The sequence below is a fragment of the Octopus bimaculoides genome, chromosome 9 (genome assembly GCF_046866305.1).
Source record: "Octopus bimaculoides isolate indiv1 chromosome 9, ASM4686630v1, whole genome shotgun sequence".
NCBI lineage: Eukaryota > Metazoa > Mollusca > Cephalopoda > Octopoda > Octopodidae > Octopus > Octopus bimaculoides.
The window spans coordinates 68738066-68763702 of NC_142936.1; the positions used below are offsets into that span (position 1 = coordinate 68738066).

General features: G+C 33.9%; 1 protein-coding gene across 17 annotated transcripts in view; it reads left to right on the forward strand.

Annotated features, from left to right (window-relative positions):
* LOC106883044 (ubiquitin carboxyl-terminal hydrolase 9X) overlaps positions 1-25637 on the forward strand; it is a 160126-nt gene that overhangs the window by 129576 nt on the left and 4913 nt on the right. For all 17 annotated transcript variants that reach the window (XM_089357649.1, XM_089357658.1, XM_089357653.1 and 14 more), the window contains 14 exons: positions 4006-4084; positions 6527-6591; positions 7476-7588; positions 8646-8821; positions 10153-10244; positions 12090-12231; positions 13244-13328; positions 14579-14730; positions 16530-16703; positions 17748-17909; positions 19799-19858; positions 22320-22428; positions 23011-23119; positions 23917-24010. In XM_089357649.1, the coding sequence (XP_089213775.1) occupies positions 4006-4084; positions 6527-6591; positions 7476-7588; positions 8646-8821; positions 10153-10244; positions 12090-12231; positions 13244-13328; positions 14579-14730; positions 16530-16703; positions 17748-17909; positions 19799-19858; positions 22320-22428; positions 23011-23119; positions 23917-24010 (1612 nt within the window). The remainder of the gene's footprint in view (positions 1-4005; positions 4085-6526; positions 6592-7475; positions 7589-8645; positions 8822-10152; positions 10245-12089; positions 12232-13243; positions 13329-14578; positions 14731-16529; positions 16704-17747; positions 17910-19798; positions 19859-22319; positions 22429-23010; positions 23120-23916; positions 24011-25637) is intronic.

The window sequence follows — 25637 nt, forward strand, 5'->3', positions numbered from 1 at the left end:
TATATATATATATATATATATGTATATATATATATATATATATATATATATATATATATTATATTATATATATATATATATATATATGTATATATATATATATATATATATATGTATATATATATATATATATATATGTATATATATATATATATATATATGTATATATATATATATATATATGTATATATATATATATATATATGTATATATATATATATATGTATATATCATCATCATCGTTTAAGGTCCGCTTTCCATGCTAGCATGGGTTGGACGATTTGACTGAGGACTGATGAAACCGGATGGCAACACCAGGCTCCAGTCTGATTTGGCAGAGTTTCTACAGCTGGATGCCCTTCCTAACGCCAACCACTCAGAGAGTGTATATATATATATATATATATGTATATATATATATGTATATATATGTATATATATATATATATATGTATATATATATATATATATGTATATATATATGTATATATATATATGTATATATATATATGTATATATATATATATGTATATATATATATATATGTATATATGTATATATGTGTATATATATATATACGTGTATATATATATATATGTATATATATATATATATGTATATATATATATGTATATATATATATATATGTATATATATATATGTATATATATATATGTATATATATATGTATATATATATATATATGTATATATATATATATATGTATATATATATATATATGTATATATATATATATATGTATATATATATATATATGTATATATATATATATATGTATATATATATATATATGTATATATATATATATATGTATATATATACATATATGTATATATATATATATATGTATATATATACATATATGTATATATATATATATATGTATATATATATATATGTATATATATATATATGTATATATATATATATATGTATATATATATATATATGTATATATATATATATATGTATATATATATATATATATAGTTCGTACATTGGGCCTCACCGAGGCGATGACTACGGACCGAGACCTTTGGAAATGGGCTGTGCGTGAGAAGACCCGGCAAGCCAAGTAAGATCGTTGCCAGTGCCCCTGGACTGGTTCTTGTGCGGGTGGCACATGAGATGCACCATTTTGAGCGTGGCCGTTGCCAGTACCGCCTGACTGGCTCCTGTAGGATTTTCGAGCGAGATCGTTGCCAGTGCCCCTGGACTGGCTTGTGCGGGTGGCACATAAAAGACACCATTTCGAGCGTGGCCGTTTTCGTGCGGGTGACACGTAAAAGCACCCACTACACTCTCTGAGTGGTTGGCGTTAGGAAGGGCATCCAGCTGTAGAAACTCTGCCAAATCAGACTGGAGCCTGGTGTTGCCATCCGGTTTCACCAGTCCTCAGTCAAATCGTCCAACCCATGCTAGCATGGAAAGCGGACGTTAAACGATGATGATGTCCCAAAATTAAGGCAACCAGGTTTTTTCCATTTTTCCAGAGCAAAATGTTATATTTCTGGTCCAATGGCTGTCACAGCTGCCCAAACCATAACTGATTGTGGATTTTGACATTGATTTATCAGTCTACTCTTGATGGAGCTAGACACACTCCAAAGTTGGTCATTCCGGTGATTTACTGTCTGTTCGATGTCAAGTTGTCAGTTTTTCATCAGTGAACAACAGGTTGGGCAGCATGCCTTCAACCATCTGATGCAGGATAAGATGACTTCTCTCCAGTATCATGGTCTTATGAACTTGTGTGTCATGACAGTGGATCATCTTGTGAGGGTGGGTCCTGAGATCCTCCTTCAGCACATGGTATATCGATGTTCGGCTTATTTTTGCTGTGGAAGCCAGTTTTCTGATGGAATGATAAGAATTTTGCCATATCTTTTCTCTGATACTTTTGATAAACTGAGGGGTCCACACACTTCTTTTTTGTTCATGTCCAGGTTGATCAGCAGTGGAATCAGTCTCTTAAAATTTCTTGACAATTTTTCAGACTGCTGCTTGGTTAATTTTAAACTTTTTTTGCTATAGCTGTATTACTTTCACTTCCTTTGTGGAAGGTTATGATTGTATTTTGGTCTATAGCCATTATCTAATCTATAAATCTAAATTTATTTAGTCTGAAACAAAAAGAAGACACACTAAGCTTTTATAATGTTGTATATTTTTCATATCCTATCACATTTATTGATAGTTATTAAAGCCCATAACTTTGGTTGCCTTAATTCCTGGACACCCTGTATTTACATGAATTCTTACAAAAATATAATGTCTCTCATTTATATTATGGCATACTTGCTTCAATTACTGTACAACTTTCCCATTTGCTGTATTTTTCAATGTGATTTAGATGAAGTTACTATAATCTTCTGTCTTCTTAGTATTGCTCCAGTTGACATCATTGTTCAGGTGTTTCTGTCCATGATGTTTTTTATACAGCATTTGAATGTCCAAAAGAGCAAGTATTGTTTTACTTGGGACCATTGCTTTTATCAGTCGTGGGCCAGGTTTCACTTGCAGAAAGCAGCAGACCAACATATCAAAACATTGTGAATAAACCTTCTTAACAATTATGCATGTACTCGAGTTGCTCAGAATATGGGATAGTTCACAGATTTGCTTCCAGGAAGACCAAATTTTTGTTGCTGTGGCACCAGAACAACCTGCCTTTATACAGCTATTTTCTTCAGTTGCAGTACTTATGGAAGTATATTTTTGATGGAAGTTTTGGGTTTAGTTTATTCTTTGAACCAGCATGTCATTTGTGAACCAAATATATGCAGTTTTGACAACAGACAATTTCTTCTGACTCTTATTGTAACAGGCATCACATAACTAGTTATGAGCTTGATGTATGGCATGAAGCTCAGCAGAGGATTTAGATTTTGATTTTTCAGGTCATCCATTCATGCAGTATCTTTCATACTTTGTACTAATGGTTTCAGCTGTTAGAATTAGGGGAATTTTCGGGTTGTTAGGTTTTTTAAAATTTTTATGCTAAACCTATTTTCTGTCTTTAAAGTTTGGATTTCTAGTGCCGTGACAAAAGATTTGCTGCAGAAGTTTCAAACAATGAGAGAAACATTTAAAAATAAATGCTTTGGGTTATTTTATTCCTTTGGTTTCATATTAATTTTTTATGATCAGACTTAAGCCCCAAATATTTAAGCAGAGATAGAGATGAAATCCACTTTTTATGAGTTGATTTATACTCTGATTTTGGTCACACATTTACAATATTGAGGCATATTCCAAAAGACTGTTAGAGTTTCATTTAGAAAATGTAATTAGTTTAGCTCTGACTTATAATAGTGTTTAAATTGAAACAACATTAAGACCGACTTCCTGTGATGTTTGTGGTTATTGATATGAGCTGAATTACGATTACCTCCACAGATACTCTTTTACTGGTTTATGACCATGCTTGTATAGTTGATCATACCAATCCCAGTACTTATTTTATTGATTCCTAATTGTTGGATTGCAAGGTTACTGGACTTAAACGATCATAAAGAGATGTAAAGGAAAAATGAATCACTCTTATACATGTTGAGTACTTTTATGTCTGATTAGTCTGCTTAATTTCTGGACTCAGGTAACACACACACACACACACACACACACACACACACACACACACACACACACACAAACAAACAAACAATGGAATTCTTTACAGTTTACATTTGCCAAAATTCCCTCATGATGTATTGGTCAACATGAAGTTAAAGAAGTCACTTACCCAAGGTACTGTGTAGTAGATTTGAACCAAGAACCATGTAGTTGCAAAGCAAACATTTTACCACATAGTCATGCATGCCTTTGCTTAGGTATAAAATTTTCACAGAAATTATTAATTTCAAAATCCATTTAATATTTCCTAGTGTCAAATTTGTTGTTTGAAACATTAGAAAATAATTATTTTCTGTATCTTTTGCTTTGTTTTTCATATGGTTTCTACTTTTGCTTTCTCATCCACAGAGGTGCTGATGATGTTCTTCCGAAATGGTACAAATTTGATGATGGCGATGTCACCGAATGTAAAATGGATGATGATGAGGTAAACTTTTATTTTGATATCCTAAATTGCATTTTCGCTTCAGTTTTTCAGTTTTTTTTTTTTATGTTAGTAATAACTGCAGGGATGAATGAATAAGAGAACTCCACAGGTTTATACAAATATGTTTAGTACTTGAATGAATGATGTGTAGACTACTTTGTCATCAACTAGTTAATTACTGTATGCAAGTAGAATAGTGTGGCACTAACTGAAGTGTAAATATCTATATATCTAGATTCATGCAGTTAGCATTATAAAAAGTGTAACTGTTATTAGATAAGGAAACCTTGAATATTACAACATTGCATTTGAAAAAAGTGGATTGAAAGAAAAAAAAAAATTTTTTTTTTACCTAAACTAGAACAGTAATAGAACATAGATAGAAAATATTAGATCTTTACAAAAACATAGAATAGAACGTAAAAATTTCTTGGCCATAATTAAAATGAAAAACATACTTCCCATTCAGCATATGCAATACAGATTGTTTAACAAAATAATGTCGAGGTCAGTTACAATTGTACATCTTAACGCCATCATCATCATTGACATCATTATTTTAACATATTTCCATGCATTTGTGGATTGGATGAGATTTGTTGAGGCACATCTCCTTCCTATTGCCAACCCTCATCTGTTTCAAAGTAAGGTAATATTTCTCCTTGGCCCGATATGTTTTTATGGACGAAAATGAATGACATTGCTTGTGTGACAGTGACACCCACTTACAACCATCATGTGATGTCAGCATAAGGACACACACACACGCACATACATTAACTGAACAATAATAATGTATAAACTTTGATGGGCCAGCATGATCAACATTCAAGAAGCCAGGAAGTAAAGACAGTTTTATGAGTTGTTTTTCTCAATCATATCTCCAGCTTCAGAAATGAGGAAAAGTTAAAAACTTAAGCTTTACCTAAATATATTTGGCGTTGAAAGAACTATGGGTTGACCATATAGCCATCAAGTAGTCCATCATCAAACACAGCATACTGTGCACAAGTGGGACAAGACAATATTAACTAAACACTGCATTTCATCCCAGATGCAAACAACAGGAAGATGATGATAATGATGATATTAGAAGCTGAACCTTCTGGAATTATAACTCTGAGTTTCATGTTTCTGGTCGTTAAGATTTCTTTTATAAAGCACACACTATATATATATATATATATATATATATATATATATATGCTTAACAGGGAACACTACTAAAGTAACTTGTGCTACACAACAGAATGGTTGCGACAGGCTTCTGCCATGTTGTCATTTTACAACCTGATACCTTAACCTCACAAATAATAGATCTTCATTTACATTAAAAATTATATTAGGATTTTGAATAGGTTCATATTTCACTGATAGAATACCTTTATAAATTTTCTAAGATTTACTGCTTTATTTTCATTGGCCTGCTTTAATCATTATTACACTTTTGATACCGAAACCACTTGAGACTACTCCTGGTCCTTTGAGACATATTTCTTGTTTTAAAGGGATCTAAATTAAAACTTCTTATCAAAATTTCCTGTTAATATACATTCCAACACCAATATAATAATGACAAAGTTATTTTTATTAATCTCTTCATTATTTTCAAAAGTTATTGAATCAAATGCAGTGTATTTCAGTTGAAATCATCATCATCATCATCATCGTTTAACATCCGCTTTCCATGCTAGCATGGGTTGGACGATTTGACTGAGGACTGGTGAAACCAGATGGCTGCACCAGGCTCCAATCTGATTCGGCAGAGTTTCTACAGCTGGATGCCCTTCCTAACGCCAACCACTCCGAGAGTGTAGTAGGTGCTTTTACGTGCCACCTGCACGAAGGCCAGTCAGGTGGTACTGGCAACGGGCATGCTCAAAATGGTGTATTTTATGTGCCACCCGCACAAGAGCCAGTCATGGGGCACTGGCAACGATCTTGCTTGAAAATCCTTACACATGTCACCGGCACAAGTGCCAGAAAGGCGACGCTGGGCACAGGTGCTATTCCGATTTCGCTTTCGCTTGCCCCAATAAGTCTTCGCAATCTATAAGTCTTCGCAAGCTATAAATAGTAACAAAAGGGTTAAATTTCTTAAGCCTGTGTAAAACGTTGAATTCTATTTGCGAAGTTTATTACATCATAGTTTTTCCTCATCAAATATTGTCAATTTAAAAAAAAAATATCAGAATGAAAATGTAATCTTCAAGGAATTATCAATAGAGAACAACTGGTTTATAGCAATTAATTTGATTAAAGGAATTTATCATAATTTGTAGATTTGGCTTCCTTTTAAGATTTTCTTGGTGAAATATTCACGTATTGTTTGTGTTCTTGGGTAACATGCTCTAAATTGATTTAAAAAAGAATTTTGTTATTTTTATTAAAGAGAAATTTTAGTATTGTTGACTGAATTCTTAATAACATTTCTCTTCTCAGGAAATGAAAAACCAGTGCTTTGGTGGTGAATATGTTGGAGAGGTGTTCGATCATATGATGAAGAGGTTTGTCCCAGCAAATCTTATTTGTTTTAGACATTGATATGTTATGGTGTTGAATGGTTTATTTTTGAGGGGCTAAAGATGTCTCATAAGTAGTAAAATAGGTAAGTTTCTTATGAGGCTATTTTAAAATATCTAAATATTCAGTTAATAGTCAGCTGAGGACTTCAGAAAATATATTTATTCATATTAAATGTAAATATGGAAATGAGCATTTAAAAAAATTTTTTTTTCCCATGTATAGATCCAATACAGTACTGGACCAAATATTCAGGAAACTTAAAACTTAAAGTGGCCTGGATTTCTGGATTCTTTTGTTTTCTGGAGACAGTTTAAATATATACTTAAATTATAAAAAGTAAAGAACTAAATTGTATTTAACAAATTCAAATTAATGCACTTCTAAAGCAGGATCTGTTTGTTATTAACCCACTTAAAATGTGTCATACTGCACAGTAAAATATTTATAGGATGAAAATTAAGTGAAGAAAAGGAGAGAAAACTATTTTGTTTAACAGACACAGGTACAAATTGTTACACTTTTGAAGAAGTGTATGTTTAATCTTTATCAATCCACTTAACAAAAATAAAGGACAAAACGATATTTTAACGCACTGTATTCAGATTAACCAACTTTAAAGTACAGGATATTGTGCACATTATTACTAGATTTCTGGAAGCCAGTTAAGAGGCCAGTTACTGTATAAAAATGAATTGAATGTAATTTTTGTTCAATATGGAAGTCGTATTATAATTTTAAATTAAAAAAACAGTTTTTTTTCTTTTTCAATTTATCAAATTTTAATATCTTGGTAATGTCATAGTGCTCTTTTCTATCTTTCATTTCTTTTTTATAATTTGAACTTAATTTTATCCTGTTGCTATAGGATGTCTTACAGGCGACAGAAGCGATGGTGGAATGCCTATATATTGTTCTATGAACGAATAGAACCTCAAGTTGACTTAGCCGAGGTCTCAAAACGAGTACTAGACCTTACAAGTAAGATTCAGTTTTCAATCATGCATCATTGAAAGATTTTTTATTTTTCTCTTGTTTCATACATCTTCAGTGTCCATAAATTCTAAACAGTAATTTATTACTATAGGCACAGGCATAGCTGTGTGGTAAGGCGTTTTCTCCCAAGCCACATGGTCCTTGGTTCAGTCCCTTTACATGGACCAAAGCCTTGCGGGCGGATTTAGTTGATGGAAACTGTTTAGAGGCCCCTCTCTCTCTTTCTCTCTCTCTTTCTCTCTCTCTCTCTCTCTCTCTCTCTCTCTCTCTCTCTCTCTCTCTCACTCACTCACTCACTATCTCTCTCTCTCTCTCTCTCTCTCTCTCTCTCTCTCATATGCTTTTTAAAGAATTAAAATTGTTATGCCCAAGTACAATATGATTCAAATATATATGCAATGTATATGTTTGGACATTTAATATAAAAATTCTAATTTTCAGACCTCTGTTCCAAACTTTTGGCTACAGCTGTATATACAATCACACAGAAAATCCTAGGACATGGATACACAATCAAGTTTATGCAATCACAGAACTATACACAAAGGTATTAGGTATTGCATACCTTACTCAAGGAGTAAGAAGTTAGGACAAATCTAAGAACCTTTTACATAAGCACTTGAGGCAGTCCTCAGTTGTGCATTGATTGTACATAGGGATAACAAAAAATAATTTTAAAATAAAGTAACATTTTCATTTGCAAAAAATTAAACTTGAAGCAATTTGCTTTTCAATGGTGTATGTGTATATGCATTTAATATACTACACAGATAGTAATTTTAACTTAATGCTCTTTCAGATGGATTATTCACTGTTTCCTGTACATATAAAACTGTTTTTAACACATGTCCATAGAGAAATTTTCTCTCTCAGAAAAATACTGCAGCACCATTTCTTTCAACGGTTTATATACATTTAGTATGATATATAGGTGGCAGCTTTAAATTAAAGCAGTCAATGTATACCTATTAGTATATTTTAGTAAATCATCTTAAGTAACTTCCAGATTAATAAAAATCTTTTATGAATGACTTCCTTTCAGTTTCAAGGCAAGAGAGGTTAAAGATGCCTGCTGCAATTGAGCGCTGCGTTCGGCGGCAAAACATCCTTTTCATGCACGAGAAGAACCAATTTTCACCCGAATATTTTCAATTCATGAAAAAATTTCTCATGTGCAATGCTCCATTTTTATCTATCCCTTGTCCACAGGATAGGCTGGTGAGATATAAAAAAGTTTTTTTTTTTTTTTTTGTTCCCCCCCACCATTTACTTGGCACAGTCTTTGGTTATGTCACCTCTTGTCAAACCATCCAACCTATGCCAGCATGGAAAATGGATGTTAAATGATGATTGGGGAAGCTTCAGTAATAAGGCACTAGACTAGATCATCATCATCATCGTTTAACGTCCGCTTTCCATGCTAGCATGGGTTGGACGATTTGACTGAGGACTGGTGAACCAGGTGGTTACACCAGACTCCAATCTGATTTGGCAGAGTTTCTACAACTGGATGCCCTTCCTAACGTCGACCACTTCGAGAGTGTAGTGGGTGCTTTTACGTGCCACCGGCACGAAGGCCAGTCAGGCAGTACTGGCAATGGCCATGCTCAAAATGGTGTCTTTTACGTGCCACCTGCACGGGAGCCAGTCCAGTGGCACTGGCAACGATCTTGCTCGAATGTCCTTACACGTGCCACCGGCACAAGTGCCAGAGCACTGGTGCCATCATGGGTGTTTCTGAGATTAATTAAAAACAAAAAGTTACCAGAAATATGTGATTCATCCACAAAAGTGGCTTTCTGCTTAATTTAAAAACAAAAGTTTCTATTATATTGCTAAATTTAAAGAATTTATTTAAACAAATTGTTGAAGTTCCAAGTATTTGATCTATAAACAACATTGTCATATAATCATAATTATCCATGCCCCACACATGTTTTTAGAATAGGTACACTGTGTTCCTGCATGTCATTAGATGTGACTAAAAGAGCTGGCATCAGAAATTGCATCTGGCCATAAAACATTACGTCTCTGAAAGTCCTGTCTCACATTTATCATCGTGGAAATATGGATTAAAATAAATGATGTGATGTGATTTAAAAAAAAAAAAAAAGCTCTTCCTTATCACTGTTAACATTTTTAGTATTTCATAGATATATATTTTGTCAAATATTTGTTTCTGTAACTTTTTCCAATGTTTAGTTCAAAATTTCTCGAGTAGTTTGTAGTTCTACACTCCTGTTCCTTGTTTTGAAGTAACTTGAGTGAATTAAAGAAGTCAGTTAAACCAGAACCATTAACAGTGTGGCTTGTAAAGATTTCTTTCTTCCTCTTTCATTAAAATTAATTAGAATATTTACAATATTATTTAAAGGGGCCACTTGTTACAGCATTAGCTATTTGTTTTCTAAAGTAGCAATTTTCAGTTGCTCTTTTAATGTTCTTAGTTGACAAAAATTGATATTAACTTATTGCTAGACATTTAATATCAAGTGGGTTTTTGTTTTCTTTTTTTGTTTAAATATTAATACTGAATTCTTTTTTTAAAGCCTGCTGATGCTGAACAAATGGCCTTAATCAGTGTTGAGCTGGGATCAAAATTTTTATTCACTGTTGGTTTTCATACCAAGAAGTCTTTACGGTGAGAACTTTTAAATGTATCATGTATTACTGAATTAGTCTATAAAGTAAGTTATTGATTATTCATAGACTTGAACTTTCAATACATTATGGTTTTACTTTATGAAAGAAAATATTTTTTTGCCATATCGTAGGCACGTATGACTGTGTGGTAACAAGCTTGTTCCTTTATCACATGGTTCCAGGTTCAGTCCCACTGTGTGGCACCTTGGGCAAGTGTCTTCTATTATAGCCTCAGGCTGACCAAAGACTTGTGAGTGGATTTGATAGACGGAAACTGAAAGAAACCCGTTGTGTATATCTGAATTTTTTTTGTTTGTTTCTTCCACTCCACCTCTTGACAACTGGTTTTGGTGTGCTTACGTCCCCATAATCTAGCAGTTTGGCAAAAGAGACTGAGAGAATGAATACCAGGCTTTTAAACAAAAAAAAAAAAAGCCCTGGGGTCGATTTGTTCAACTAAAACTCTTCAGTTGATGGAGGCTAAAAGAAACATTTTATATGTGTGTATGTATGTATGTGTTTGTGTCTCCTTGTCTCAGCATTGTGTGATTGTTGTAAATGTATGTCATTCATTTACAATATTTTGTGGAAACCTAACTATGGGGAAATATTACCTTCTTTGGAAGCAGATGAAGGTTGGTGTCAAAGAAGGGCTTCTATCTATAGAAAATCCACTTCTGTAAATTCTATCCATCTGTAAAATTAGACATTAAAATGATGATGATTTACAATGTCTTGGATCGCTAATATTTTCTATTACTCCCATTTCTCAAAGTCCTTTGTTTTCAAGGGGCATTAACATTTATTCCATCTTTGATTATGCAAATTACATTGCAAGTCACTTATCAGCTTGCCAGGTAACTGATACACCTCTTGGAAATTAATTCCAATGTTACACTGGATAGTCTCTTAGCATTTTGTTTTTTAAATCATCATAATATGATTTAATACTAACACTTCCATTTATTGTTCATTCCCACAACTTTCTAGTTCAGTTCTTTCATTATAAATTGCAATCTGTTTATCAGATGGCTTGAACACTTGACTATAAAATTGTGAGACGTTAAAGAATAGAAATTTGCTATATAAAATTGTGGCACACTTTTTGGAATTCTTGTGATTTTAGAATTATTGTAGGTTTGTCAAAATGAATTTTGTTTTCAGTTTGTGCATAGATCTGCTTGCTTAAGGAGACCTGGTAACTTCTGGAAAAATCTGTATCCTAACAATTAAACTCCCAAGTAACTCTGTTTAAATATAAGTTTTCCTAGATTATTTCCTTGTGACTTGCTTTTAATCACTTTGATTAAGATGGTTGTTTTTTTTAATTTCATAATCTGCTGTTTAGTTTGTTGTCCTAATGCCAGCTACAATTGTGGTTAAAATATCTTAAGAAAACTTTGAATTGTAGTAAAGAAACTGATAAATGGTGATCATTGTAGAAATGTGGATCTAGAGGTATTCTTGTTACAAAAATGTCATAGTTTATTGATTGTAAAAATTGGATTTCTACTGAAGTGACTCAGTATACTGTCCAAAATGATAAATTGGTTTTAAATTCCACTGAACTGTTACAAGAATTATTTTAAAAAACAATATAGTTTAATTGTGGTGCCATTCAGTCAGAGAGACTTTTAAGATGTTCTGAATAGTAAGATGGCGTACTATAGTTTTGTACAGTAATTTGAAGCTTGTAAACAAAATCAAGGTCTTATTTTAGGACTTAAAATTTTGTGATTAAATCCATAATAGATAATAAATAGGAATACTTGTAATTAGTCTTCATATTCAACTTCAGTTTCTCTTTAGGAATTTAAGTGTTTTGTGACATTCTTAATTGCAGAGGTCCGGCCAATGAATGGTATGATGCATTGTGTATCCATATGAGAAACAGCAAATCTGTGCGCAGCTGGTTTGTGCATAATGTTTTATTTGCTCATACCAATCGCTTTGCAGAATACCTTTTGGAATGCCCCAGTTCAGAGGTGAGTTCATGAATTAGCATAACAAACTACCTAATTAATTTATTGTTGTTTATATTTAACTTTATATAATTCATAGACTTAATTAGATCAATATTTAATTTAAGAATATTCATACTAGGCGCAGGTGGCTGTGTAGTAAGTATAGGTGCAGGAGTGGCTGTGTGGTAAGCATAGGCACAGGAGTAGCTGTGTGGTAAGTCGCTTCCTTACCAACCACATGGTTCCGGGTTCAGTCCCACTATGTGGCATCTTGGGCAAGTGTCTTCTACTATAGCCTTGGGCCGACCAAAGCCTTGTGAGTGGATTTGGTAGACGGAAACTGAAAGAAGCCTGTCGTATATATGTATGTATATATATATATATATATATATATATATATATATATATATATGTATGTGTGTGTGTGTGTGTGTTTGTCCCTCCAACATCGCTTGACAACCGATGCTGTTGTGTTAACATCCCCGTAACCTAGCGGTTTGATAGAGACCAATAGAATAAGTACTAAGCTTACAAAGAATAAGTCCTGGGGTCGATTTGCTCAACTAAAAAGGCGGTGCTCCAGCATGGCCGCAGTCAAATGTCTGAAACAAGTAAAAGAGACTAGTATGTTTCTCCACATGGTGATTATTAACTTCACTTATTTAACAAATGTATTTTCTTCAGTGTTAGAATTTTCCGGATTATTTAACTGTATAAAGTTGTTTTATGAAATAGTTAGAGAGGTAATTGCTTCAAGACCATTTAACATTTAAATTTTTGTTTTTCTGTTTAGGGAAATATTTCAGTTTTGAAATATGTCTAGCTACAATTTTTGTGAGGAGTTCATTAGTTTTATTTTTTTTTAAATATTACAATCTTTAAAACCACTATTTTTTTCATTCATTCTTTTTAATATCAGAATTAAAAAAAAAAAACATCCATTGTATTTCATATATTTTGTTACTTAATTTAAACAGTAAATTAACTTGAAGGAAAATTGAATAAACTCTTCTATCTGGTATTTTCTCTTCAGGTACGAGGAGCATTTGCGAAAATGCTGGTTTTTCTTGCTCATTATACTTTGCAAGATGGACCATGTCCTTCTCCATTTATTCAGGGTAAGTTCAGTATTTTTGATAACAAATTCACTTTACCATTTCCTTCATGCCTAGAGTAATATCATTTAAGCAAAATTATAAAAATAATAAAAGAAAAAAAAACTTTATCTTTTGATTTAATACATTTCCTATTGTTATTAATGGCCAACCACTGACAACTCTGGATTTTTCATCATCCTTTAACATCTGTCCTCAATGCTGGTATGAGTTGGACAGTTTGATAGGACCCCAAGAGCCACTGGACTGTGTCAAGCTCCAATGTCAGTTTTGGATGGATGCCCTTCTTAACACCAACCACTTTACAATGTGTACTGGGTGCATTTTTTTTTTGTGCCACCAGCAATTGTGAGTCACCAAGTAACTTGGAAGACAAGAAAGGGAAAAAGCTTTCTAGACTGAGTGGTGATGGCAGGGTTAATGTTTATTTGAGTTGGGTCATGCCCTTCCAATTGCTATAGATCCGTAATGCATCTTACAGCTGTGCCTGTCACCTGCATGGTGAGTGGTAACAACTAGGGTAGGGTTGCTGACTGTTTATTGTGATCATTCATCTTTTGGTTTCCTGTAGCTTTGCTCTCTTTTACAAACCCAGTGAACATACGTATATTTCCTATTTCAAAGAAATTCGAACAATACATATAAGACCCAAGTTAAAAAGATTCTCAACAATTCAACTTCTCTGGTTGACATTAAGACACCCACCCCCAATAGGGGCCTTAACTCCCACATTTTAGAGCTCCATGACCTCCATTTTTCAGGAGCAAAATCCTTTTAACAGGTTCCATAAGACTGGAATTTTGGAATCTGCGCATAAAGATTGGTAGTATGGGATATATGTGTCATGATTAGAATTTTTTTAGGGTGTGTAAAGAGGGAGAGAACCTTCATCTGCAATTTTGTATTCCAGTTCATTAGAGAAAATATAACAGACAAGTCTAGTTCTTCAATTGCATGTAACACGGGCAACGCTAGGTATCTCTGCTAGTATATATATATATATATATATATATATATATATACACAACGTCATGTTTCAAATAGTGATTTGAACATATTAACTTAAATATCAAATGATGGGAAATAGTGATGGAAAAATAGTTTCATCTCAATTGGTAAAATTCACTTGAACATTTAAAACTGTTAAATGTTACTTTGGATAGAAATTTTTATTTTCCTTCTATAAACTGTGAACATTGTCTTTATTTGTTTCTAGTTGGTCAAGCCACTGATCCGTCTTTATTTGTTTCTAGTTGGTCAAGCCACTGATCCAAGTGCTACACTTAGCGATCACTTGTTGACAGAGATCCTGAATCTGCTGAAAAAGGAAGTGTCTGAGCACGGAAGGCACCTGCAACAGTATTTTAATCTCTTTCTCCTTTACTCCAATCTTGGCACAGAAGAAGTAAGTATAGACATTGTCATAATCATTATCATCATCATCATCATTTTTATGTCTGCTTTTCTAGGTTGGAATGGGTTGAATGAGTTGTTACAGACCAAGTCCTTATTGAGACTTATTTGCCCTCCTTGATTGGTTAAAGACCACATCTATTTTTGGTATGTTTTCTATAACAGGATGCCCTTCCCATTACCAGCTACTTTACCGAGTGTACTGGATGCATTTTATCATGCCACCAGCACTTCAGAAGTTGTTTGGGAAGGTCAAAGGATTCTCATCCCTAAATGTCTCTCTTGTCCCTTTTCAACGATATGTTTCTATAGCTGAATGAATGACCTTTCTAAAGCCTACCACTTCACAGAATGTGCTGGATACCTTTTTCTTTGCAGCACTGGTACTCGTGAGGTCAACAAGTAACTTGCATGGCAAAAGCCCTTGATTGAGGGTGGGGGGTGGGGGTAGTCTTGCGAGAGGTGGATTTATTGCAAGTGTTGAAAGGCCAAAATATAATAGTAAGACAGGTACAGGTGTCTTGTTGCAGAAGAGATACAAGGCTACCCCAGCTCTGTGTGTGTGTGTGTGTGTGTGTGTGTGTGCAGTGAAGGTGCGTGGCTTAGTGGTTAGGGCATTCAGCTCACGATTGTAAGGTCGTAAGTTCAATTCCCAGCGATGCATTGTGTCCTTGAGCAAGACACTTTATTTCACGTTGCTCCAGTCCACTCAGCTGGTGAAAATGAGTAGTACCTGTATTTCAAAGGGCCAGCCTTGTTACACTCCATGTCACGCTGAATCTCCCTGAGAACTACGTTAAAGATACACATGTCTGTGGAGTGTTCAGCCACTTGCATGTTAATTTCACGAGCAAGCTGTTCCGTTGATCGTATCAGCTGGGATCCTTGTTGTCATAACCAACGGCGTTCTTATATATATATATATATATATATATATATATATATAAACATACACACCGCTATATGTAATTTTTCCATGTAAAACAAGGTTTGTGTTTCCCTTTGGTTACAAGATGGTATTATTTGTTTGTTTCTGGCTGAGGTTATTGTGACAAGATTTCTTTAGAAGGATACCAGCTATTATAATGTCTATTGAGTTGTGAGTTTGTAACATATGGCAATCACTGAACAAAACATTTCAGTCTCATTTGATATATTTAACCTACTAGTGGTTGCTATTTTTTTTTTTTTTTTTTTGCAATAAACTTATCCTTTTTAAGTTAAAAACTGTCTTCACATCACATTGAAAATTTGAATTCTTGCACCCTTTTGAGACCAACATGCCTGATACTGTTTCTAGTTCTACCATACAAAGCATTGAATCTCTTCATATTTAAATGAAAAGCTTTTATAATTTTATTGAAGAATCACACACACACATTCTAAATAGTAGCTGAGACTGATGAAATGAATTATTTTATGAAATCTCTTGGAATACTTATATTATTTCCAAAATTGATTGAAACACATAGACTTTGTCTTATTATATTTGAAATACAATTACAAAACGCTTAAATCATTTAAGCTAACTCAAGCATTTCAGTTATAGAAGAGGTTGATTTATAATTGCTATTATTTTCTCTGAATAAATACATATGGCTGCAGTTTCTGTTTGAGAGTGTGTTGTTATATACACATATATAGTTATGTAACCACTGTTTCAGCAAACATCCACCAGAGATATGTAAATTCTATGAATTAATGAAATGAGTTGTACTAAAAAACATTCCATAAATTTTGTGTTAAAAAAACAAATGTGAATTCACTTGATTTTTATTTCTATGATTGCAGAAGCAACAGCTGTTGAGGTTAAATGTTCCTGCTCAGTTCATGTTGGTGGCTCTTGACGAAGGCCCAGGACCTGCCATCAAGTACCAGTATGCTGATCTGAGTAAACTTTTCTCTGTTGTTTCTCACCTAACGCGTTGCTGTGATGTGTCAGCCAAATGTCAGTCATCAGTCAATGTAAGAACTAATTATTTTATGATTTAGCATTTTTTTAACTGCTTTTTTTTTTTTTCGTTTCTTTTATTTTCATTAATTTAGTCTTCGTCTCTCCTGATGACACTTGTAGCAAAAAATAGACTACCACTTCCAATAAACTAAAATCTTATGAGCTCTTTCTTTCTCAAATCAAATTTGACTTACTCTTTACTCTTTTACTTGTTTCAGTCATTTTAACTGTGGCTATGCTAGAGCACTGCCTTTAGTCGAGCAAATCTACCCCAGGACTTATTCTTTGTAAGCCTAGTACTTATTCTATCGGTCTCTTTTGCCGAACCGCTAAGTTACGGGGACGTAAACACACCACCATCGGTTGTCAAGCGATGGTGGGGGGGACAAACACAAACACACATACATACATACGACGGGCTTCTTTCAGTTTCCGTCTACCAAATCCACTCACAAGGCTTTGGTCGGCCCGAGGCTATAGTTGAAGACACTTGCCCAAGGTGCCATGCAGTGGGACTGAACCCGGAACCATGTGGTTGGTAAGCAAGCTACTTATCACACAACCACTCACTTAGGCAAATTTGATTTTCTTCAGGTTAAATGTGTAACAATTTAGGCTTACAAATTGAACTATTAACAGGTTTCTAACAGTACAAGCCTGAAAACACTGAGATTCAGTGGTTCACTAACATTAACCCTTTTGATACCAACCTGCCCAAGATTGCCACTAGTTTTATCATACAAACTTCCTGTTTTTTAATTGATCTAAAACCTTTCTTAAATTACACACTAATTTGTGTTCTAGATATCAACTTAATAATGACAAAAGCTATTTTACCGAATTCTTCATAATTTATAGTAACAAATATAGTAATGAAAAGGTTAATGATATATTATAAGTTTCTGATATATAAAAATGGACAGTATGATATTCTTCATATTCTTTGTAGTGTAAGTTGTATCAATTTTGATGGCAACAGCATTTAAGTGGATTGTCACCAATGAATCCTTTCTGTGAATCCTTTCTGTTAGTTTCCGTTTCATGCTTTATTTCAGGGTTCATCTCCTTTAGCCAATCCGCATGGTGACCCTACATGTTGTGCCTCACTCATGCCTATACAAACTCAGGTAGCTGATATATTGTATAACAGATCCAGCTATGTTAAAAAGGTCATTGAAGATTGTAATAACTCTGAGGACACAACAAAGTTACTGAGGGTGAGTAAGATTTTGCTTTCTCTTCTACTTTTTATATGTTTACGAGCATGGTGAAATATATTATTGTGTGCATGTGTGTACACATGTGCACATCCACTATGCATCAACCTCAGGATTTGAGAGACAGGATATGTTGGATATCTACATCATCATCATTTAATATCCACTTTTCTTTGCTTACATGGGTCAGGCAGGTTTTCTACAGCTGGATGCCCTCCTTATCACCAATCCTCGCCTATTTTCAGAGCAAGGTAATATTTTTCGTGGTTGAAGGTGGCAAGCTGGTAGATTCATTAGCACACCAGGCGAGATGCTTAGTGGCATTTCGTCCGTGTTTATGTTTTGAGTAAATTTCGCTGAAGTCGACTTTGCTTTCGTCCTTTTGGGGTTGATAAAGTCATTGCCAGCTAGCACCAGGGTCCATGTAATTGACTTATCCACTCTCCCAAAATTACTGGCCTTGTGCAAAAATTTTAAGCTAATATTTCTCCATGGTTTGACATGTTCTTTGCAGAAGACTGGAAATGAATAACACCACTTGTGTGATGGTGATGCTCATTTACAACAATCATTAGATGTCAAGAAAAGGATACACACACACACACACACACACACACACACACACACATATGTACACATGTATGTGCCTTGTCTTGACATCATGTAATGGTTGTTAAACAAACTAGTGATGGTGTTCATTTCCAATCTTCCATTGAAACATGGTTGGCCATGGGAAAAATATAACCATGGTTGGAAAGAGGTGGGAGTTGCTGACAAGAAGGGCATCCAGCTGTAGAGAATCTGTCTTGACAAGTATGGAAAAGTGGGCGTTAAAATGATATTGGTGATTGATATACCTATACATATATATTTTATTCCAGTCATTTGACTGCGACCATGCTGGAGCCCCGCCTTTAGTCAAATAAATCGACCCCAGAACTTATTCTATCGGTCTCTTTTGTTGAACTGCTAATTTACAGTGACGCAAACACACCAACATTGGTTGTCAAGTGATGGTGCAGTGGAACAAACAGACACACAAACATATACATTATATATATATATATATATATATATATATATATATACATGATGGGCTTCTTTCAGTTTCTATCTACCAAATCGACTCACAAAGATTTGGTCGGCCCAAGGTTATAGTAGAAGACACTTGCCCAAGGTGCCATGCAGTGGGACTTGAACCCAGAACCGTGTGGTTGGTAAGCATGCTACATACCACACAGCCACTCCTATATATATATATATGACGTTAAACGATGAGGATGATGATGATGATATATATATATGTGTGTGTGTGTATATATGCATACACATACACAATGTACTGCTTTCAGTTTCCTCCTACCAAATTCACTCACAAGGCTTTGGTTGGCACTGGGGCTATAGTAGATGACACTTACCTTAGGTGCCATGCAGTGGGACTGAACCTGAGACTACACAGTTGAGAGATCAAGCTTCTTAAATACATGGCCACACTTGTGACTAAATAGGAATTAATTCTAAGAGAGAGAATTATTCAAATGTCAGATTTTTTGCTGGGGACTAAAGCTGGTGAAATATTGTTCACTAGTTAAATAATCATTTAATTAGAAATAATTAAGAATATTTGGTGAGACACCATTTTATCATTTAAATAGAAAAGCAATCAAAAATTTGAAACTGCTGGAAGCATCCTTCAAGATATTTATAATTTCTAAATTTATTTATTTCTGTCTAAGACTGAAAGAATTTTTATGAGAACACTTTTAAAGTGCACGTAATATATATGAAATTACTTTTGATTTAGATTGCTGAAAAAATTTTTTTGAATTACATTGTTAATTTCTTGTAAAATTTTACTGATAATTCATTTGAAATATATCTCTTTATAGTTTTGCAGTTGGGAAAATCCTCATTTCTCCTCAACAGTCTTGAGTGAACTGTTATGGCAGGTGAGTAGTTTCATATATTTTATAGTTTTATATAAGTATTGTTTTACTTTTAACTTATTTGAAAACCATAATTAGCAACATGCAAAATTTTTGGCAGTTGAGAGCTTTCAAGAATTTTACTTTTGACACATTGTTTCGGTGGGTCTGGATCTCTTATAGTCCAGCTGGAGTATTGATACATGATGATGATGGCGGTGACAGCGGCAGCAGTTAGAAGCTTACAAGTCTACTTGGAAACTATGATTAACTTTTTTTTATTTACAATGGACGGATAGGTGTCCCCATGTTGTTGTTATCGCAGTGTTTCAGCTGATGTACTCTCTAGCCTTCATCAGCTGTTCTGGTGGAATTTTGAACCTACTAGATCATGTAAACTCAATAAAGCCATCCATATGGTTCACAGTAGAAAAGGAAAAGGACAATCAGCTGACATTCCTGGACGTATTAGTAACATTGACTTCACAGTGCACTTAAAGGTAAATTTATTAATGCTTAATGCTTGTTCAGGACATCTGTATACCACAAGCCAACCTTCACTAGACAATACCTCAGCTTCAATTCTCACCATCCATACAATATAAAGAGAGGGATTGTTCAGTGCCTAAAACATCAAACAAGGACTATAAGTAGCGATCCTGATATGCACCAGGAAGAAATGATCAGGCTAAGAAACAATTTGCTATGCAACAACTACTCAAAGAACATATGTCCACTCCTATTAGGAAGAGGAGAGAAGATAAAACCCATGAACTGAGCACAGTTTGTCTACCCTGTGTCAAGGAGTCTCGGAAAAGATACAAAACACATGCTGTCCATATGACATCAGGACAGTATTCAGAAGTAATACCACCCTTCGCAAATATCTTCTCTGAGTAAAACCACCCATGGAAGAGAATATGACCAAAAACTGCATGTACCCTATCCCATGCGATTGTGGTAGGTTATACAAAGGTAAAACATGCCACCCCCTTAAAGTAAGGGTAGAGGAATATCGTAAAGCTTTGACATGTGGGGTTGTTGAAAAATCAGGTATCGCCAATCATGTATGGAAAAACGGAGACCACCTCCCGTTGTAGGATGACATTAAAATAATTGACAGAGAACACCACTGGAAAATACGAAAATTAAAAGAAGCTGCACATATGTTAGGATACAATAACCTCCTAAGCAGACCAAGTGCAGATATGAATGTAATATGGGAACCGGTATTAAGAAACGATAAAATACTAGGTTTATAAGCCCTGAAATTCACTCTATAATAGCTCACGGGCATATAGTGTAGTGGATAAAAGCACAGGCTACTAATCCTTGGATTCTCAGGCAGGGACTTGGAAAATAATATCAACAGATAAATAACATCAGCAGCATACCTTAGGAATGAGAACAGTGTACCCCATTAGTCAAAGGGTTGGGTTCGAAATTCCACCAGAACACCTGATGAAGGCTGGAGAGTACATCAGCCAAAACGTGATAACAACAAACAAGATGAGGACACCTGTCTATCCATTGTAAATAATGCACATAATTTCTCATCTCAAAAATATAGAATAGTATGATTACATTTGTAAATAAGCACCAAACTGACTTTGTAGCACAAAGAATTTAATGTCAAGAAGAAGTGAAGCCTAATGTTCCTGGCAGAATACCTTTGTTTGAATTCTGTTTGTCAATGGCAAAGCATTACTGGTTTTCTCAGTTTCTCTCGTTTTTCTGTATGACTTTGTAGCAGTTTGGAGGCTCTTATTTTTATGGCTCTTATGGTCAGATTGTTTGAGAACAGTCTGCCATAACAAACTGTTTATTGATTAAGTTTCTAGCCAGCTTCTGATACACATCTCTTCTTCTTAACACTATAGAAACCAAGATTAAAGCCTATGCTTTGTGTGTTAGTCAAGGATTTAAAAATATCTCCCTCTTTTTCTGATTTTCGAATAAATGCAAATTGTATGAGGATAGAGATTGTAGTTTGTTGGTGGATGTCAAAATATTTGCTTTCATTGTTCACTTTCATTTTAATTACTTTAAAACCCTTTTGTTATATCTGTTGAAATACACTGGGTTTGTTTCAATTAATTTTGAAAATAATGAAGAATTTAGTAAAATAACTATCCTTATTAAGCTGATGTTTGGAATATGACACGTTGATGGAAGATTTTAATTTAGATCTCTTTAAAATGGGAACTTTATATAGAGAACCAGCATTTAATATTACAGAACCAGCACTTTATATTATAGGGCCAGTCTCTGTCAGATTAGTATCAAAAGGACTAAATATTTTCAATATGACTAAAGGTAATGATTAAGGTGGCAGAGAGTGTGTGAATATAAGAGAAATATATTTTAGTATTGCAGAAGTTGTATAGATTTGTTTATGCAAGATTATTTAAAAAAAATTTTATTGTTTTGTATGAAGAAGACAAAATCAAAATGTTGATGAATGATATATTTTCTTTTATTACAGGTGGCTTACTCATACACTTATGAATTGAAACCCTATTTGGAACTTTTATTTCAAATGTTAATGCTTGATGATTCGTGGCAAAATCATCGAATTCACAATGCACTTAAAGGTAGATTTACTAATGCTTAATTCTTACTGTAGAAATGTACCAATGCTTAACCTTTTCCTGACTGCTTAATACTGTAGGATATTAAAACATCTCTCATTTCAGTCCCTTTCTTTCATGGAATTTTAATTCTGTTCTGGGTCTCTGTCTATCTTATAACTCCCATTATTTTGAATAATAACTGGAAATAACTGGAATTAGGACTGTTTAATGACCTACTCTTGAACACAAGATTAAATACAATAATTTCAGTAATAAATGACAAGTTATAATAGTTTTATTATGAATATCCATAAATGTTGAAACACTAGCCGAGAACATTTTGAAGAACAGTGTTTCAAAAATTAGTTAAACTTGATTGTGTTGAATTCTGATCTATTTTGTACATAGAAACTTTGTCTGTCTCTCTGTGTCTCTATCTCGGTCTGTCTGTCTCTTTCTGTAAAACATATGATTGTAGTATTTTAGAATTAGACTTAAAATTGAATCACTTGATATTAATGCATTTATATTAAGTTTGATCATGCTTATGCATTTTAAATTTAAAATAAATTCATATTAAGTTAAAAATTCTTCTGTCTGTAGGTATTCCTGATGATAGAGATGGCTTATTTGATACCATTCAACGGTCTAAAAATCATTATCAAAAAAGAGCCTATCAATGCATCAAAATGATGGTGTTGCTTTTTACACAGTAAGTTTTTCTTCATGAATTATTGCTGTTATGAAATTTTGTTTTATTTTCTGAAAATTACGATTTCAGTAAAATATATATGTGTGTGTGTGTGTGTGTGTGTGTGTATAGGGTGTGGGGAATAAACTTGTCTAAATTACGCAAAAATGAAAATGTATTGATTTGTCTCAATTTCTTGTATTTTCGAAAAGCCCATTTTATAGCTTTTAACCACCCAAAGTCTGTATAGTGGCTGTCTAGAAAAAAACAAAAAACATCACTACTCCTTTTGTAGTTTTGTAGTAGTGTACAATATGGTATATGGGCTAATCATTCAGTTGCCTCTCGAAATAAAACATAAATAATGCAATAAGATTGATATAAGAGCATTGATGTTTGCTCCAGCTATTATTCCAATAGTTTTGCCAGAAGGATGTCATCTTCACCAAATTTTGCATTTGAAAGAGCCTGGAAAAACCCAGGTACTTAATGATGTATGTCTGAGAATTTTATGCAGAGGCATGGATAAAGAGTTATTGAATGTCGTTTGCCAAGGACTAGGTTCAATGATTTCTCATAGAATCCCACTGAACTTAGTCATGGCTCAGATTTGTTATCAAATACTTGTGATATGAGTTAGTTAAAAGATTGAGGACATGTCTATAAATAAATGGTACTGCAGAAAAGTAACGAAACTGGAGCAATTCTAGTTTTGTGTTTCAGCTGAAAGGAAGAAGTAGGTTAAGTGAGTTGGATTGTTGTGATTTGCTATTTGAAGCTTATCTCTTAAATGTTTTCTCTCTCTCTTATTTTTGTAGTTGTATCCCTGCAGCTCAGATGTTACAGAGTAATGGTGATCTGAAAAGGAAGTGGACTTGGGCAGTTGAGTGGCTTAGTGATGAGCTAGAGCGGGTAAGTGATTTCTATATGATTACAATACTGCAGACACAAGAAACTTGAGACATAGCATGTTTCTGGGCAACCTATGCTTTGGTATATGGTAACGAGTGAAAAAAGATCTAACACACAAATGCTGATGAACTGTTCATAAAAGCTGGCATAAAAATGACATTGATTTCAAGAGCTTGCTTTGCTTTTGCATTGCTTCATGTTAAGGATGATGATGATGATTATCATCATTGTTTTTATGTCCACTTTTTCCATGCTTGCATGGTTCAGATGGAGTTTATTGAGGTAGACTTTCTATGACCAGAGATGCGTTTGCTGTCACCAGCCCTCACCTATTTTCCATGCAAGGAAATGTTTCTCCATGGCCAGACATGTTCTTCATGGAAGACTAAAAACAAACAACATCATTTGAATGATGGTGATGCTCGACTCTAAATATGTTTGTTCTTTTTTTAATTCATTCTTATCAATTTTTATTGTTTGATATTCGTGACTTTTATATATTAATCAGAACTTGTAACTCACAAATGATATGACTTCTACGGGTGAGTTTAGAGTTCCTTATAGAGCATTATCATCCAGTCTGCATCCAGTATAGTGGTGTGGTTGTTACTGTACTTTGTAGTACCACTGGTTATGATAAACAGCAAATGTAGGGTAAATTATGATATAAACTTGTGTTTATCATATTTTATATTACACTCTCACACACAGGCATTAATAAAAAAACATGACTGAAAATAATTGAGAAGAGAAGTCTAATGAATCCTTCATACACACAAATGCTGATATGTATGTACAAATATATATACATTAAAGCCACACATTTTAATGTAGAACAGGATATGAAACTAGAGTTGAGTTTTTTCCTGTTACTAAGTGTTATTTATCATCCTTGGCTAACATTTTAAACTAGTTCAAGAATGTCTGTAGGCATAATGTCACTATGTACATATTAGGTGAGCTTGAAGAAGTATAATTTTGACGACAACATTTGTTTAACTGTGAAGTGCAATCAGTGCATCAATAAATATAACAATTTGTTTTTATCTGCAACAAGATCATCATCATCATTTAACATTCGTTGTCCATGCTGGCATGGGTTCGACAGTTTCACCAGAGTTGGGGAGCTGCACCAGACTCCAATCTGATTTGGCATGGTTTCTATGGCTGGATGCCCTTCCTAATGCCAACCACTTTACAGTGTGCTGGGTGCTTTTATGTGGTGCTGCACATGGTAAATTTTCATCTGCACAGGTGCATCTCTATATACAATGATTGTAGAGTAATTAATGAATAATAATCATAGCTTGCCAAGTAGACAGAATGTTTGAGGTTGTGCATTTCATACCCTTAAGTCCATTTTGATATCAATTGATATCTCTGGTGATAGTCTAGTATTGGATTATGTGTGTTACATGTGCATCAAGTAAATAAAATAACAACTACTATTGCAGAATTGTAGGTAGTAGTTGGTTGTTATATGTCTTCTATGTCATGGTTTTAATGTCTCCTTTCCCATGCTTGCATGGGTTGTACAAAGCTTATTGGGGCAAATTTTCAACAGCGAGATGCCCTTCCTGTTTCCAAGCAAGGTATTTTTCCTATAGCAGAAACTGCTTGCATGATG